This window comes from Sminthopsis crassicaudata, chromosome 5 (genome assembly GCF_048593235.1).
Source record: "Sminthopsis crassicaudata isolate SCR6 chromosome 5, ASM4859323v1, whole genome shotgun sequence".
NCBI lineage: Eukaryota > Metazoa > Chordata > Mammalia > Dasyuromorphia > Dasyuridae > Sminthopsis > Sminthopsis crassicaudata.
This window is the reverse complement of record NC_133621.1, coordinates 198,397,882-198,417,079: the sequence shown is the minus strand read 5'-3', so window position 1 is coordinate 198,417,079 and position 19,198 is coordinate 198,397,882. Positions and strand designations below refer to the sequence as shown.

The 19,198-nt window shown below is 38.6% G+C and overlaps 1 protein-coding gene across 1 annotated transcript in view; it reads right to left on the bottom strand.

The window, feature by feature from the left end:
* Window positions 1-420: 420 nt before the first annotated feature.
* Window positions 421-19,198, bottom strand: part of CACNA1C (calcium voltage-gated channel subunit alpha1 C) — a 799,944-nt gene continuing 781,166 nt past the window's right edge. Inside the window, 5 exon segments of the mRNA XM_074269400.1 lie at window positions 421-8,454; window positions 10,273-10,614; window positions 12,122-12,225; window positions 13,497-13,594; window positions 14,264-14,392. Of these exon segments, the coding sequence (XP_074125501.1) occupies window positions 8,155-8,454; window positions 10,273-10,614; window positions 12,122-12,225; window positions 13,497-13,594; window positions 14,264-14,392 (973 nt within the window). The 3' untranslated portion in view covers window positions 421-8,154.

Here is a 19,198-nt window from a genome sequence, read left to right as displayed (position 1 = left end):
GGGAGGAGTAGGTTATAGTTACCATAGACCATGTTTTACTTCAAACTCAACCAGTTGGGCTTACCTGTTTTATGGTCTTCTTAGAATCAAGAAACAATCACATAAAATACATATATATAAAATATATGTATATACATATATATTTGTTTTTTCCCCTTCTTCTTCAGAGTAATTGAGTAGAAGTTTAATTTCCATCAAGTTGGCTTCTATGATTTGATTCATGGAACATATGGTAAAGCATTGTGAAAGGGTAAAGGGAGAACCTTCCATTTTGTGATTTATATATGACCTTTGTTTTCTCTCCTTCTCCCAGTCAGCTTTTGTTCAAGTCCCTGCTTGTTAACACCTTCACTAGATTAGAGTTCTCTCGGGTGAAGAGTAAAAAACATCATTTTGCAACTTGTGAGCAGGATGACAAGGTTTCATGGAAAAGGACACTGAAACTGTTTATTGACATTGGTTGTCACTGGATTGCAAGCATTCATGTTACCCTTCCCCTCTCCCCACCTCCCATGGCATGGATTTGATTTATTTTTTTCTTTTCCTCTGTAAAAGAGGAGTTGAAGAAGAGGGGCATGGAATAGTTACGATACAATTAAACAAATCTATACATTGTTAAGAAATTTATTTGCAATTTTGTGGTTTTTGTTTTTTTTTAAATAACATCATTCCTTAGATAAAAATGCAATCTTACAGGAATATACAGAGTGTCCCACACAGAGATGACCCTGAAACTTTCCTTAAAGGGTTGGCCCTTTTCAGATTCCCTTGCCTTTCACATGGGGTGAGGTGAGGCAGGTGAGACCTCCAATGACAGGCTTTAATAACAGTGATAAACTGTACAGCATTATTTACAGGAACATTTCTGTGAAATCATGGAGACTGGATGGGGTGAAGGTCTGTATAGAAGTTGGTAATGGATTGGTGTAACAATAGAGGCACTGTTTATGTCTCTGAGTTAAGGGAGGTTAGGAACATGAGTGTGAGTGGATATGGGTTGGTCAAGGCTCAGGAAATTAGGCAAGGAATACGTGGGGGCATCATTTATTCCAAAGGGAGGTTTTGTTCAACAACTCTGATATTAAAATGAAACAGCAAAGTAACAAGACTAGCATTTGAAACAGATGATATGATACTTGACCAACTGGAAGACTCCCCCCAAGTCGTCCTCCTCCTATTTTCCTATCCCAAGGAAGGTGTGCATTTTCCCTTTGGTTCTCTCTCAGTCACCATTAGCACAGCCCCACCAATAAGAATGAATTCTCAGTATGGTCATATGTATGGTGCTGTGTACCAATGAGATCTTCCTCCCAAGAAGTTTTGAGAAAGCATCACCTCTTCTGGGAAGGGCAGCTAGTTACGGAGGGTGAGCTAGGGAAAATCCCAAGATATATGAGTCTGAGAATAAAGGGAATGAGATGAAGCTACAAAATATGGTTGGGAGTGATGTCTTTGTTAATGCAGATGGTGAAGAGAGTTTGTAGTACTCAGTTCAATGAAGATGACTTTCTGAGGGAGCCCTTTAGACAGGACTGTTTGCCCTTGATTTTCAAGTTTTATAACTTTGGTGAAGTCACTTCAAAACAGGAAGTTTATGAATAGTGTACCATAGGATCCAGTGATCAGTTCCTCTCTAATATTTACTGTAGCTCTCCAGAGCAGAGCCTATTCTTCTTTTGAACCTGAGTGAAAACTCAATTCTTTCTGCAAATGAGTGAAACCAGTCTGCTTTCAGCTCTTCTCATCACCTAGATGTTTCATTCCTGTGCCTTTGAATTTCTTTCTTCCTTGTTATACTTCTAAGACCTTCATATTATCAGAAAAAGAAATGCCAAAGACATTCTACTGGCAAGAAAAACTCATGAAAGAACCTGTTCACTGGCTAGCATATTCCTTTTCATAGAAGTTGTCCTCACGAAATATCCACACATCTTCTATGTAGAAAGTCCTATGGAAATATATATATTTTTTCTGCATATGAGCTGTACACCTGATTTTCTGTTGATGAATCAGTAAGAAAAAATGACACACTCAGCTAAATGCTATTTTTCCCTATCTAGATGACTTATGGAAGCTGAACTATTTTGATTTGAAGAATGGTGGTATTATATGAACCCCATAGGAAGGAGTTTAGTTTTGCTGAGATGATACTTCAAGTTTTTATTTAATTCATGGTTGGGCCATCTATGTCTTCCTGGGGACTAGAGGAGCATAGAATTTTCACAGAAAATCCTACTCCTTTCAGCTCCCCTTGTTGAATTGGTCTCTGTCTGACTAAATTCAATTCTAATTATTTTTTAGAAACATAAAAATCTGTCATCCATTAATAAACCAGAAAACCAACTTGCCTTTGACTCTGATCACTTCATTGCCCATGAATCACAAATTTCTTAAGAGAAGAGGTGAGAAAAAAGTCACCTTGATTTTTAGCAGCAACAATCTATGCTGTTTCAATATTCTGGTTTTCTCTGAGTGCCACTTTATATAGCATCTGTCCTGGCAGGACCATAAAGTCATTTGTCTGGGGCTCTGGCTAACTTTTTGGCTCATGTTTAGGCCTGCAAGAGAGCAATTGTTTATAGATGTGCTAGGTACTGATAGCTCACACATTTTTGAAACAACTCAGAAACACAGAAGATCCATTCATCTGCTAGGCTGGTGTTAATCTTAACAAAGCAAAGAAACATTGCTTTGAAAAGCATCAGGAGATATTTTAAAAAATGTATTTGACATCAGTCAGTTGTTGGCAGTGATATCATTATGGAAAGGTTGAAGTGAAAATTAGAAAACAAAGCAAAGCATGTGTAGGCTACTTCTATCTATCTCTTTCTGGCCATAATATGTATGAGAGCTGGAAAAAGGGGATAGAGAAGAGATGAGGGAGCAGATTAGTGAAGTGAGGAGGAAATTTAACTCTTGGTCATAACCTGAATGTTGCCTTCATTTCCATATCCCAATAAAAAAGACATCTGTTGGACAACCAAATCTGAGGTGTCAGGAAATTCTATGAATTCAGGCTCTCTTCCCACCTGTTATTCCAGATGGGGAAAAAGAAAGAAAAATACCTGATATGAAGGGCTGAGAGGCGCTCTAGCAATACGAAGAAGAGTTCAGCCCGGGAAGAGAGAGGTTATAATGGCATCAATATAAATATGTCTATTTCCTTCCAAATTGTATGATCTTACTGAGAGGATGAAAGGACAAGTCAAGAATAAAATAATTTCTTTTCTCCCCCAAGGAGATACCTGGCTTAGGCCTTTAGAAGTCCATACCACTGATTTCTGTGCAGTGATTAGACTGAGAAAGCAGGTGTAGACAGAGGATGATAGCCTTCCCTTTCACCTTTTTCCCCTTCCTAAAAAAGGTAGGAGCTCTTTGCTCTATATGTGTTTCAAGTTTTCACTTTCCTTGAAGAATGGGATTGGACCAGATAGACCAAAAGATTCCATATGTACTACTGGTTTTTTTTTTAACTACAGTTACAGAATCTTTGACTTCAGAACCACCCGTAGTATAACATTGATCTCTCTTCTCCATATTTCCAGGAAAGGAGATGTTGTCACTTCTGATTAACTACCTGATGCTATAGGATTGAACTTCTGCCCACCAGTCAATTCTACATTAAGCCTAAGCTAAATCTGGTTTGTTCATTTCTTCTTGTTCTGTCCTTCCTGGTGACAGATGATATTTAGCTGCTTGTTCCTTTAAAAACTACTCTCACCTTTTAAAACTGTAAGATCCATGAGGCCACATACCATGACTTATTTAAACTATCACTCCTAGAGTCTAGTACAATGCTCTGCAAAGAATAGGTGATTAATAAATGCTTGCTGACTTTTTGAAGGAAGGAATGGTGTGCTCTTCATTTTTCACAAAAGATTGACAGAAGGACATGGATTTTTTTTTCTGTCCCCTTATTCTCAGGGAACTTGTGGAAAAGGGATGATTTTGATAAGGTGATGGGATGGCAGCAACATTGCAGAGAAGAAGCTGAAATTTGAAACCTAACCATCTGATGAAATAGGTAAAGAGAGGGAAGGAAAAACGGAATTCTGGTAGTTTTACTTCTTAGTCACAATCACAAGGACTGATTTCCTGAAAAGAATAAGTGTTTACTATTTTGACAAAGTTGAGTGGATGACAATAAGAACTAATGATTTAAGTTATGGAAATAGTCCTCAATGAAGCTCAAACCATAACAATGAATTTTACTTTTGCTTTTATCCACGGAAATTTTATAGAAACAGTTAATTGTGGAAGATAGCTAAGAAGAATTGATTCAAAATATGACAAAAGAATATTTTCTTTTACAGTCTGAAGTAAGCCACAAACCAATATCTAGAAAGAAAATAGATTGCTTCTGACAGACATTAGACAATGGGCAAGTAAAAATGGAACCCGTGGTTCCCAAACCAACATAATCTATACTTCTTTAAGTGCTTACCATCTTCAACCATTAGCTGCTTTGCTTCAATCACTCCAGATGAATACTTAAAAAGCTGATGAATGTACCTTGCAAGGTGGTCTCTAGTCCCTGGAATACAAGTAGGGTTTCTATTCTACCATGGGAAGAATGAAACCTTTTGGTTTTCCTCTTGGATGTAGGAAGATTTTACCAAATCACTATGATTGACATAAAATTGGCAGACCACAAAATTAGGTTAAAGATCCATTGATCTAGAAAGGGAAAACTTTCTGAGCATTAGGGCAGTTTAAGCATATGATAGGGAATTATTATTATCAATGTCATTGCCTTGTTGGGTACAGACTTGAGTTGCTATGGTTTTCTTGAAAGTATTTTCTCTAGAGACTTGGGAGAGTAGACAGGATAATTTGACATGAGTGTTAACCTAATAATCTCATGTTGCAATATATTATTAGTAAGTTATGTGGCTGACAATTTCAGAAGAAGAAAACTAGTAAACTGTATGAAAGGACAAACATAATACTTATCCTAAGATCTCTCTTTATGTAGGGACTAATTGTATAGAAAGTACTCAAGCCCTAAGCTCCTCTCCTGATCAGAACAGAGATCTCAATAAAAGGTATTCCAGGGTAGTGGCCACAATGGGTCTCAGAAAACCCATAGGCAAATAAAAAATGAAACAGGAAGCTCAAATAAGATGGATCTGGAGAAGCGCTTATACCTTTAGCTAATTTTCCAGTCCTCTCTGGACTAAAACCTGAGCTGAAGATTTTTTTCTAGTAGAAAGTCTTCCTTATGAAATGATTGTTCTTGATTCTTTTAAGATCCTTTTTGAATCCTACATGGTAGGAAAGCTCATCCTCTCCATAAAAATGAACTTTTCTAAATTTCAACTTCTAGCCTACATTGCTCATAGGAAGGATCAAAAGAACCTGGTGAGTGGAGATTCAAGAATCAAGCTTCATAATCCCTCATTTGACTCCTTTCCTGCTACCAGGCAAAAGTGTTGGGAATTGTGTGAAGATAAAAGTACATATATTTCAGGCAGATGCCAAAGGGCATAAAATAAAATGCTCCTAAGCATTTCTTTCTAATTCTAAACTTTGCCTGCCTGAAGGACCTCCACAGGTCCTTCTTATTACTGCCTGGTAGTATGAATTAATCTAGGATAATTTTTTGATACAGAAGGTGAGGGTGAGGGTAGGGTGGGGATGGGAATAGAACAATTTCGTCTTCAGGATGGCAGCAATGACAACAATCCAACCCTTGCTCAAGTCATCACTGTAAGTTCTTGTGAGGAGGGAGATTTCAGAGTGACTGTACTAAGTAACTATTCCCCAGCATCCTCATTACTCATTTTTCTTATATAATATGTCCAGGAAACTGGCAAGCAAAATTTTTGTTGAGGGAATTGAAAAAAAATATTAGCCACATCCTTGAGTAGATTGGGGAATGGTGCTGATGTTAGTTCAGTTATAATAGAAATTAAAGCCAGGCTTATCGTAAGCAGGCTTCCTTAGGCATGAAGGATATGGTCCATCTTAGAAGAAAAGCATCATTTGAGAGGATCCAGGCAGATTGAAGATATGAAGAAGGGAAGAAAAAGATCCTAGTTTCTGAAAGCTAAGTTCTGTGCTGGGCTATCCAACTCTGCCATTCTTGAGGGAGAGAGGGAAGAGGGAGCACAAGATATGCAAAAGCAGTCATTACCAACCCATCCAGCTGAGAACCACAGAATAGTTACTTACTCCAGTAATGTTTTTGCTTATCGTACATGTTTTTTAAAAAGTCTTTCCTCTTCCCCAATTATACGAGAAAAAAAAAACATTTAAAGAGTCCACAGGGAAAGCTTATCACGCTCCAAATACAAAATGGTTTACTTTACATGCAGCCAAATATACAAGAAGTGAATTCGAAAACAAACTTAATTCAATTCATTATATTTGCTTGGCACAATTGCAATTCAGTTTTAAAAAAATATTTGAAAAATACTGAAACTGACCTGAATTCAAGTATTACGGTTTCTTCAACAGAAACATTATCAATGCAATAAAACATCACATGGAATATATATCGAAGCAAAACTCCTTCTTGGGTTGTTTTTCCCCCGCTTAAATTACTGTTGTTGTTTTTTAATCTTTATACAGTTTTAATGCCAACATGACTCACAACTGTAGTTAAAATTAATATTATTGCATTGTTTTTGCATATCTTGTGGAACAGAAAATGCAGAGAGTTACTGATTTCCCTTTCAGAAACAGAGACAGTGGTTTGTTTTTTTGCATTCAAATGGCCCCAGAATCAGATCTCCCTGTAGGACTGACCCAAAGAGTGGAGAACTGCACATGCATGCACGCATACATACACATACACACCCATGCAGTATCACCCAACTCAACCTATTAGGCACATCAACACACACATACACACCTCTATCTCTGGCATTCATGAACATATCCAATTGAAAATAAACCCAACTCAAGCACTCCCATGTGTGCACATAGCACACTGAGTGCACTGCCTACTATCTTTAAATTATAGAACAAAACACCCCACTCCCGCCCCCCAGGTTTCTGTTACTACCAAAGGAAAAAAATAATAAAGTCTTGGGCATACATAGATGTTGGTAAAACTCTCCTATAATAGTTTCTAATGAATCTCCAATGGGGAAAAAGAACCCCTCCTTCCGCCATCAGCAAAAATAAACAAGAACACAACCGTTTAAATAATACAATGAAACCAAACCTGATTTACATTTGCCAAAGTTAAAATGATAAGGTGGGTGGCTTAAAAGCCTAGTAAACACTCTCTTTCCTCCCTGAACCCTCAGAAATCAAAATTAAAAATGGAAATTGGAACATGCTGCCAAGAAAAATATCAAAAACGGCAAAAACAAATGAGCACTCTACAGAAGCCCTGTGCCACCTTACTTTGTAAGGTGAGCTACGTTGGTGGGCAGTGCCAATCCCCTATAAGCCTTGACTTCTCAGCACCACTGCTAGTGCAGAGTTTTGTGTGGCTTTTGCAGGCATATGACCCCCAACCTGAAGGGGCAGTTGTGGCCAGAGCTGCTTGCCCAACCATCTGGGAATCTTGGCTTGTAGCTGCAGCGGTACCTCTCTGGGCACTCCCCCTGCCATCCCCCTGTTCCCCTCTCCTAAAAGCTCCTCCTGCCATCTTTCTTCCTCTTCTTCCTCCCCCTCTGGCAAAGTGTTGGGATCTTCAGCAGAAGTCATGCCGCCATTTTCTTTTCCAAATCCATAGGGCCCTGGCTCTATGGAGACAGTGAGGCTCATACAGAATATGTGCAAAAATGAATTTTTTTTTTACAAGCAAACTTGAAAGACACCCATTTGATGCAGGGTCCTTTTCATGAGGGTGGCCCACAGAAAATTGATATTATCCTTCTTGCACAGTAGGCTGCTGTCACTTTCTGGGATGGGGCCTGAAGCAAGGAGGGGCAGGTCCCTGTTCTCTCTCTCCTCCCTCCCTTATTCTTTCACCTCCTCACCACTCTACACTTGTGGACTGGGGTTGATGCTTCCCTTTCCCCTGAAAATCTCTTTCTCATCACCACCCAACTCTGTCTTTCATCCCAACAGAAATGAATGAAGAACGCTGTTCCGGTTAACTCCAGGTCACGAGAACAGTGAGGCACTTCTGAAACGAACCTATTAGGAACATTGAAACAAATTAAAAAAAACCCCGAATCACAACAGCCCCAGCAACTACAGGCTGCTGATATAAACTCTGCTGTCCTGGAGCTCCTCCTGACTCTTTCGACATTCGGGGTTGGGCATTCCCTCCTCCTCCTCACCACCTGCTTGGTCCTGCCCCGCGTCCCTGCAGTTAATAAAAGGTAATAGGTTGCCGTTGGGGCTCTGCTTGCTGCTACCACTGAGGATATTGTCAGCCGCATTCTCCATCTCCTCTATTGTCATATCACAGGCATCAGCAAGTTCTTGGGTTGTGACTTCGATGAACTTGGGATCTTGAGCAAACTGTCCCAGTCCTTCTGAAATCAAGACCTGAGGAGAAGATAGAAAGATAAGATAGAAGAACCAAGTAAGGAAATTATTATAGGAAGTGAGCTTTCCCCTTCAGGAAATGAGGTGATGGATTATTTTTCTGATTTCCTGCGTGCTTATGTTAAGCTCCTGGAACTTCTGCTTATGGCACCGTCAGCCTAGGATTTATGACTTAAAGCTGGAAGGGACCTTGGAGACTAATTCAACATTTTGTGGATGAGGAAAATGAATCCCAAAGGAGGCTAATGGATTTGTCTAATGCTTCACACATGGTGACCAGGAAAATCCAGGTCCTCTAATCCCAGAGCCCTTTCCACTGTAGAGGACTCCTTGGCCTTGGTCTCCCATGGTTACATTTAACATTCAGTTAAGCCCCCAGTCACCTAAGCCAGTCTCTTCTAGTAGTGACACAAATGTGGTAGAATCATAGACTCACAGGGAATCTCAGAGCTGGAAAGGATTTCAGCTGCTTAAACTGTGGGTCTCCACCCCATATGGGATCTCAATTGAATGTGGAAGTTGTGAAATTATAATTTTTTATATTTTATATTTCATTTATTTTTAAATTTTTTATTTATTTGTTTATTTTGTATACCTATATACTTGGGTTACATAAAAATGTGTTGGGTGAAAAGGGGTCATAAGGGAAAAAGTTTAAGAAGCCCTGATCTAGTTCAATTTGTGCTTTCTGTGTAATTCCCTCAAAAATATCTTTCACAATTGGTCATTGAATATATGCTGAAGACCCTCAGCTGCTAATGCTGTTCCTTTTCAGGTTATACTTATTCTACTCGCTATATATCTTGTGTGAGAGGTGATTCATTTGGACCCCCTACTCTAAGTCAAATTTCAAAAATCAATTTGATAAGACTTCAGTATATTAGGTTCTAGACTATGAGTTGCAGATTCCTTAAGTTCACTTGCTTAACTATAGAAAGATAATTAAAAGCCTTCCACCCATGTTTTATATTGCCTCAGTGAACAAGAACAGTGTGGCAGAGATCATAACTACATGGAAAGTCCCCCCAAATAGTTTTGTACCTCCAGACCAATCCCTAGTCCAACAGGAACAAGTGAGTATCTTATGACAACTTAAGTCACATTAATTATTTCCCTATCATCTTTGTGATGTTTTTCCAAGCTCAGATTCCTTCCTCCTCTATATAATCCTGTGACTGTGATTCATGGTTAGAAATAGTTTTTTCTACATGGCTCATACTAGGAAATACCTAATATAATATTTCCTATATTCTTAAAACTTCGGCTTGGGACTGGAGGCATTGATTGCTAATTCCTAGAAGCCTATTATAACCCATTTATTTGGTGGTTTTTAGATTTTCATGAGAAAAGCCATAATAAGAAAAATGATTACTAATAATAGTAATAAAGCTTTCTAAAGTATTTTACACATGTCATCATGTTTCCAGGGGCATAATTTGACCTGCAGTTTTAGTAATTACTTTTAGTTACCTTTAGTAACTAGTTTCTGTACTTTGGGTGATGCATGATGATTTTACTAAGTTTGTTTTTTGGTATTTTGTATCAGGACTCACTTGGTCAGTCGCATTCCTTCATTAAAACTGAGAAGTCTTTCTTCTCAATACCAAGGAAGGAAACTAAGTGGTAGATATGTCTACTTTTTATATGGATCAGGATAGCATTCTGAGGTTAATGTAAGGGTCAAGACTATTTTGCTTAACTGATATTTACTTTTCTTCTTTTCTGAAAACTGGAAAATGCCCTCCATTTCCACTGGTTGCTAAGAATAGTGCCATGGTTTCTCCCTCCCCTGCTCCCTATGATGTTGTTGCCACATACCGCTTCAACTAGACTGCTAGCACTGCCATGGAATTGTCTGCCAGCTGCCCCAGATTGGCTGGGCACAGTGAGGGAGACTGGCCGGGCTCTCCGGGAGGTGCTGCCCCTGCTGGCTCCACAGCTGGCATTCTCTGCATACCAGGAACTGCAGTGGATGGATGGGAAGCTGCTGTTGAGCTTCTCATTGGACTCCGCTCCTTCTAGCCACAGTGTAGGAATGGGCTGGTGGGGCCAGGCTTGGCCATGAGGAGTTGCTGGGGGAGTGGCACTTGGCCTGGGGAATGTGGTACTTGGAGAATGGCTTCTCTGAAGGAGAGGGCTGAGGCCTGTCACTGCCAATGCCTGTGGACATAAAGGACACAACCATAGTTGGCAATGGAGACAGGAGATTGTGGACCTCTTGCTTTACCAGCTGGTGGTGATGAAGACTTGTGGATGAGATACTAATACTATTCTACCTTCCTGAAATGCCCATTCAATCAAGTTCTTCCATCTTCCTCCCTTACCCATGCCAGCTCAAAGTGATGTCCTTCCTCTGAACTCCTGAGGAAGTTCTCTGTACCATGCATCTCGCAGACAATCAGATGCTCTGCTATTGCTGTTCTGGGTTGTTATAGAAACCTCATTTAATTTTTACTTGTTCATGTCCTAAACCAAACTTATGCTTTGCCTTCCTGATGCTTTGTAGTTATAAAGAAGACCAAATTATATCAGTAAATGATGTTGAAGTATTTGATTGTACCAACGACTTGGGTTATAAGAAAACGAACAAATAAAACCAACAAAGAAATTTGCTTGAATGTCCATAAGTAATTCAATCCTTATGATTATGATTTGTGGCAACACAGGGAGAAAAATGGCATCATGTCCACTGCCACTGACCTTCTTTTCTCTCAGAAAGAAAGCTCCTACTGGCACATAAGAACTTCACCAACTGGGTTTCTAGACTTATTTCCTATTCTCTTCACAAACTCTGTACCCAAACTGGACTATTATGTAGCTCAATGTTCCAAGTCCCAGCTACATATATTTGCATAAAGCTATTCCCCATCCCTGAAATGCATTCTCTCCTCATCACTTCATCTCACAAGCTTTATCTTCCTTCAGAGTGCACTACTTCTGTAAAGCTTCTCTAGATCTCAGTGTTAATGTTCCCTCTATCTTTGACTCTCCTTATCCCATCCTTCTCCATCTCCTACAACATAAGTTCTTTCAGGACATGGATTCTTGTCTTGTTTTTCTTAATAAGAGGGGCTTGATAGGCTCCCATCTACTCAGGAACAATTGGTGGCCCTACTCTGAACATTTTCTTATGGCAGCTCTTCATCAGGGGTTAACACTTTGAGGGGCCCTGTAAACTTTAGGATAACTTTACCATCATGGTTTCCCAATAATAAAAATTCATACTTCTACAATGTTTTAAAGTTTACAAAGAATTTACCTCACAACAGCTTAGAACAGTGCCTGACATATAGTAGTTATTTAATAAATGCTTATTGGCTGACTTTCCTCATTTGGAACTCTGATGAAGATAATATTTCATCTTCCAAATGAGGAAAGCAGGGTTTATAGATGTGAGATGACTTGACTAGAATTACAAAGGTTGTGTCAGAGCCCAGAAGATTAGTGCACAGATGTTCTAACTATGGATAGGTTCATTGGTCTATCTAGAACATGATCCCTAGATAGAGATCTCTAGAGCATTCCCTGTTTTCATCACTCTTACAGAAGTAGGAATAAAGTTGTATAGGGAGTGAGAATTCTGTTCCTTTACAACCTGAGGAATTGCTCAGTGTGCTCATCAGGGCTCTTTAGCCCCAGTGGGCAGTGGTTTCTCTAGAATGGTTACCTGGTGATGAACCAGATGCAAGGGCAGCACTGTCTTCTGAGAGATGTCTCCCCCTTGGTTCTTTTGTCGCTTTAGACACTCCAAATGGAAAGAGGCTCTTCGACCTGCAATACCAATCCCAATGAACTAGTGTCAGAGTTTTATCATCCCAGGAGGATTTCTTGATGGATTGTAAGATATTTCATGACTTTCTGGAAAATGTGAAGGGGAGCCAGTGATGGCTAAACATCATCTATTCTCCCACCCTTAGCCCTGATGCTAAGTGACATTTTGTAGAATGTCCTTAAATCCCAAAGCCCCATCCCTCTGAAGGCTTGTCTCTGGAACTGGCCAGTGGTTCACAATTGGGAGTTTGCCTAATCTCTGTAGTGGAGCGTCTGACTCTGACTATTATCTTTTCCCAGCTAGCCCATAGTGCCTTGGGTAGTATCATCTTGGGATCCCAGGGAGGAGGACTGGATTACACACAACCTGAAGTAGACAGAAAAAACAAGTGGAAAACCTTTTTATATTAGCACAGTTGAAGACATGAAGAAATGGAGTGGTTTAGACCTTATTTTCAGTTATGTTTTATGGAACAATGCAGTTTCATAAATATGAACAGTTTTCTTGGGAGAAAATTTCCACTCTTAAAATTGTAAATATAAAAGTATATATGTATATATATACACACATATATATGTGTATATATGTATATATACACATACACACATGTATGTATTTGTATATACACACATATGTATATATACATATACACACATATGTATGTATGTATATATATATATATATATATATATATATATATATATATATATATATATATATATATATATGTATATACACACTTGTTGGGGTAGCAAGTTTCTAGTATGAAAATAGATTTAAACCAGGGATTCTCAAACTGTGGCCTGCTGAGAACATTTATGAGGGGTGGAGAGAGAGTGTGAGTTTTTGTTTTTACTATAGTCTGGCCCTCCAACAGTCTAAGGGACAGTGAACTGGCTCTCTATTTAAAAAGTTTGAGGACCACTGATTTAAACTCTTAATTTTGACCCCAAATTACCAGTTTCTTCTTTATAGCTGGTATATTCTTTTCCCTTGGGCCAACATCATGTCAGTTCATTTCAAACTCAGTTCTGTTCTATAGCTAAATTAGTTTAGAAAACTATTGTCAGTCAATTCACCCAAAAGTATCAACTTTTTAACTTCTTCATGCTATCTTTCTCTTTCCCTTAAGCTACTTTTACAAAAATGAGCTTGCATTTTAAGAACTGGGGAGCCAAAGAGTAAAGCTGTTAGGGCTCCTGGGATAGTCCCATGTCTCAGGTCATCTGCTGAAAGGGCCATAGATAAAGAAAAAAGCATGATCAGTTACCTAATGAGGAAGAGTGAAGGAAACCTCTTTTCATAGATTGCCTGATTTTGTCTTCTGGAGGTGTCAGTTGTCTGTTCTCATCATCCTGATAGGAGAGCCTAGAACAAAAAAAAATCAGGATTTGCTTACAGAGACCAAAGTATAACATTCCCCACAAGAATTATTTGTGCTCCTATTCAGGATCAATCGGCCTCAGAGAGCAATTTGGGACTGATCAATGACCAGTTGGGGAATCTGTAGTCTGTGTACTTTTTCAGGGCAAAGAAGGGAGTAGTGATGAGTTGTTAACACTAGAAACTTTGCCCTGTTACCTGGCATGAGGAACATTTGCTTGTCCTGCTTAGTAGGAGTTCTAAAACATGCTTTTGCCACTTAACTCGCCTTGGTGACCCAGACTCATTATACAGCAATCTGGCCAAGTAGTTACCTTGATTGCCACATCAATCTTTGCTTCAAAAGCTTGGCTGGTTTAAAGGATATGTGAGCTTTTCAGGAGAGCAATGAACAAGCTCGAATTTTACCAGCATCTCCATTCACTGCTTGCTCTTCAGGACCTCTGCTACTGAGTTGGACATTATGCTGTTAAATCAGCACAGAGGGTCTACAAATGTCATCTCACTCTCCAACTTTCCCCAATTAAAATACGTAGCACAGAAGAAGAGTTTCAGGAGTCTTGGACCTCCTGGACCTTTCATTCCTAAGATGAACCTTTCTCTGACATGAGTTGGTCCCACCCTTGGAGCAAAGTGATCCCACATTGGGCTCACATCTCAGTGGAGATCAGGCTGGGCTCGCTGCAATATTCTGTGTCCTCATTTACGTTCCCTTCAAAGCTCTTGGTGGGGGCTGCCTCCTCTGGACACATCATAGCTATCCGGCTGTCCCGGGAGTGGTATCTGTGGGGACAGCAAATAAAAGAGAATCAAGAAACGCTGATCCTGAGCTAAACCTTAAAGCATTATATAAATGTCAGCTACTTCTTGTTGTTATTCCATCTCAGCTGTCTCCAAAAGGATCTTACATTACAACTTTAAAATGCAGCCAGGTCCTGATAATTTCAAATAGTAAACAGATTCCCTGGACTAGAGATATTATTATTGCCCTCACCATACAGATATTTCTAGTATCTGTCTCATAAGGTTATTATGAGGCTCAAGTGAGTTAATGTATATAAATGTGAGTTATTATTGGTTTGATTATACCCATATTCTAGATGAGAAAAGAGGCTTGGAGAAATTAAGTGATTTTCCAGGGTCAAACAATAAATGTCAGATTTATGACTAGAACCCAGGTCTCTCCTAACCCCTTGCCTAATGCTCTTGCCATGATATCAACATGGATATCCATCTGAAGATGTTTTGTACTGACCTACTTTTACTCCCCTGGAAATCAGTGGAGTTGGTAATCGCAGCTAGGATAGACTTGATTCAGTATTTCTCTGCTCTATGAATGAAATCTAACCTGAAAGCTTCCCTTAGAAGAGGAACAGAAACTGAGATGGAGGTCAAAGGGGGAGAGCATGGGTATGAAAGGGAAACATGAGTTTGCTTCTGGCTGTGGGACATACTTTATGAAATGCAGACAGGTTTGAAGATGAGGGTTACTAATACTAAGGGTAATTGTGGGACGAGACCCAAATACTGACTTGAAAAAAACAAATGAAGTAGCTAAGTTTTGAGCAAAGTTAGAATCAACTTTAACTGTCTACTGAATGTGTTCTGGGAGATTGAACTTTTTAACAGAAATAGGGTTTAGATTAGAATTAGGGGAAGCCTTTCTAAAGGGGAGTGAAGGAAGAAGATCAGTACAAAATGACTTCAAATCCAGGATATCTGAAGAGGAAAATGTCATTTTGGGGAGAGATGTGTAAGGAGTGAGGAGGTGGTGGTTTTGAGTTGAATTTTAAAGGATGAATTTGGATTCTTTCTCTCTAATTTTCAACCTCTCTTTTCCCACTGGCTCCTTCTCTATTGCTTATAAATATGCATAGATCTATTCCATCTTTAAAAGACATTGATTTTGGGACAGCTAGGTGGTACAGTGAATAGAGCATCAGCCCTGAAGTCAGGAGGACTTGAGCTCAAGTCTGGCCTTAGACACTTAACATTTCCTAGCTGTGTGACCCTGGGCAAGTGACTTAACTCCAATTGCCTCAGCAAAAAAGCAAATCCCAAACCAAAACATTAATTTGAGTCTGCCATCCCCTCAAGCTTAAGTCCTATATCTCTCCTCCCTTTTACAACCAAATTCTGAGAAAAAACAAAAACAACCGTCTATACTTGTCATCTTCATTCACACACTTTAGACATTCTTTTGGAAGCAACCTAGCTTCAGGGCTCATTATTCATTGAAACTGCTCTTCTTCCTGTGTACTTTTTCTTCCCTGGGTTTTTGTGACATTGTTCATTTTCCTATGTGTCTGGCTGCTCCCAGCATCTCCTTTCTTGGAGAATCCTGCCAGGTTTCTTCCCAGGCCATCTTCTCTTTTCTTTTTATACTCTTGTTCTTAGTAGTCTTATCAACTTCCACAGACTTAACTATCATTATGCAAATGAATTTCTGTTCTTTACACCTAGTCCATCTACTGGACATCTCCAATCAGCCATCTTATGGAAGAAGGAAACAAGCCTACTATGTGCCAGATACTGTGCTAAGTACTTTAAAAATATTATCTCATTTGATATTCATAATTATTCCTGGGAGATATGAACTTTTATTATTTTATTTTATAACTGAAGAATCTGAGGCAGAAAGAGCTTAAGAAAGTTGCCCAGGAATACACATTCATGTCTAAGGCCATATTTGAACTTCTTGATTCCAGAAGCATTCCTGTACTCCAGAATTCAATTTCAATGTGTTTCCTCAAGTTACACCTTCCAGTTTGATTCCTAACTTCTTTATTTCTGTGTAGAATACCCCTCACAACCCCAGAGTCTTCCTTTACTCTTCCTTCTCCCTCCCTTTTCAAACCAAGTAAGTTTCCAAGACTCATCAGTTCTACTCCCATAATATATCTTACTGCTGTTCCTCTCCCTACTCTCACAGAGCCACTATACTAGTTCATCCCCTTTCATTTGGATTACTTCTTTTTTTAAAAAAATAACATTTTATATTTTATCAATTGCATATAAAATAAATTTTAACTTTAAAAAAATGTTCTGAATTCTTTCCCTCCTCCCATCCTTTTCTTGTTTCTGAAGTAGTAAGCAATTTGATATTGATGATACATGTTTAATCATGCAAAGTGTATTTTCATATGGTCATGTTGGGAAAAAACCATACAAAAATGAAAAAAAAATAAGCTTTATTCTCCATCAATCATCTCTCTAGAGGTAGAGAGCATTTTTCACTAGGAGTCTTTTGGAATTGTCTTGGATCACACCATCTAACGTCTTAATTAGTTTTTCTTTCTCAGAAGTGTCTCACTGTCCATTCATTCTTTACCCAGGCACTAAAGTGATATTCCTAAAGTATAAATCTCGACCATGTCATTGAAGTCTGACTTGGTGGCTCTCCATAGCCCATATGGCAAAATATACTTTGTTGGTTTGTCTCTTAAAGCCCTTTAAAATTTGGTTCTAGTCCATCACTGTTCACCTTTAGCTCTCCTTCAGACATTCATCAATCAAATATGATTCCCCCTAAGATGACATTCTATTCTTCTCTCTGTGCCTTTTTTCACAGGCTGTCCCCCACACTTGCAATATTTTCTTTCCTTACTTCTGCCCTAGCTAGCTTCCTTCAAAGTTCAATGCTACCTACTAGAGGAAGTTTACCTTGTTTCCCTACACCCTACTCAGCCAATTGTTCTCCCTTTAATATATATAAAATAATACAAATCACTTTGCATATGTTTTGTTTTTACTTTTCTGTGTATATATTGGGGTCTTCCTCCCCATTACATCCCATCCCATCTCAATATATCTTGTAATCACTGCTTTTTGAAGGGAGAGACTGGCTTTCTCTTCTCTCTCCCCCAGTATGGCACATTGGTAGACTCTTCTTGAACTGAAGAGTCAAAGACAGGGGGAGTATCCCAGGAGTTTTATTTTTTTCTTTTTCAATGGATGGGGGAGGGAGAAGGAACAAAAAATAAAATACAAGTTAAATAAAAAAGAATAGTGACAGGAATAATAGAAGGGAAGAGATGGATGGAAGAGATTGTAATGATAGGAATAACAGGGGTTGGGTGGAAAAGGATGATGAGAAAATTAAATTAAAAACAGTACCAAGGTTTATGGAGGATGGAGTGAAAGATGGCACTACTGATAGAAATAGGGAAGTCAGAAGGAAGGGTATAGACTACTTAAAGGGTGAATCAGAGATAACAATATTTGCAGTACCTCATTCACAATGGTATTGTGGGGAAAAGTGCTTTATAACTTAAGTGACATATAACTGAAAAAATTATTTTTGTTATAACTGGATTAGTTTTAGGAGGATTGTTCTGTTCACTGGACACAGTAAAGACAGATATGGTATCCTAGCTTACGTTATTTAAGCTTGTTTTCTTAAGTTTCCCTTGGTTTTATCTATTCTTTAAAAAAAATTCTTGTCAGTGTTTTAGGTATTCAATACTTTGAATACTTAGGTATTCAATCAGTTTCCTGATTTTACTGCTGAAATGAAGGGAATGATAAAGATCCAATTCATGCCTTATCCTCAATTTATTTATGCAGTTAGATGAAGCATAGTTTATCTATAGATATATAAATTCAATTCAGATTTCCTGACATTAAAAACTTTGCATTTAGCACTATTTAACTTTTAAGGAGATTTGGCATGTGATATGGGATGTAGAATGGGATGGAAGGAGAAGGGAGACAAAGACAAATGGTTATAGGAAACTTTAAGGAGGGAGGGGATGCTTTGATTTGGGGTGTGTGTGTGTGTGTGTGTGTGTGTGTGTGTGTGTGTGTGTGTGTGTGTGTATCATGGAGATTGAGTCTAAGGTAACCTTTTAAGGAAGAGAAAGATTTTGAAAGAGATGGGGAAGGAGTATGTTCCAGTTGCGAGAAATGACTTGGGGGAAGGGGTGAGAATGTCTGTGCCATTCTTGTCTACATTTTCCTATAAAATTTCTATTGAGGGTCAACTTAATATGTTGGTATCATCTTCATAGTTTTTCTTTGTTTCTTTTTTTAAAATGTTGTTGTATTTTTCCATCTTAGGAGAATATTAATGCAGCATTCAGGTGAGGTGCCTTTCATTTTTTCTTTTCTTTTTCTTTTTTTTTTTTTGAGGTTTCTTTTAAAATAGGATAGGGAGTAAACCTGTGATTATAATCATGTGGGGAATTCCCCAAATGAGGAAACTCCCTCTATGTAGGTCAGTCCCTCTCTATGACTTGTAGTATAATAGAATTACCTAAAGTTCTAAGAGATTGTGACTTGCCCAAGTTCACAAAGACAGTATATGTGCATGTGGGACTTAAACCAAGGTCTTTTTAGCTCCACATGGCCTTTTGCCTTTAAATAAATGCAAATAATCAAGTAGTCCACTTTAATCCATGGTCTCCTTTAGATTATGTTCCTCATCCTCCACCAGTTGGGTCAAAAGATTATAGTCTTAGAACATAAATAAAACAACTGTGTGTGTATGTGTATTTAAACCAGATCCCAGACTAAGTGATTGTGTGACTATCCCCACGATTGGATTAAACAGTCGGTAATATGCCTTTGATGAAAGTAAGTAAATAAGCA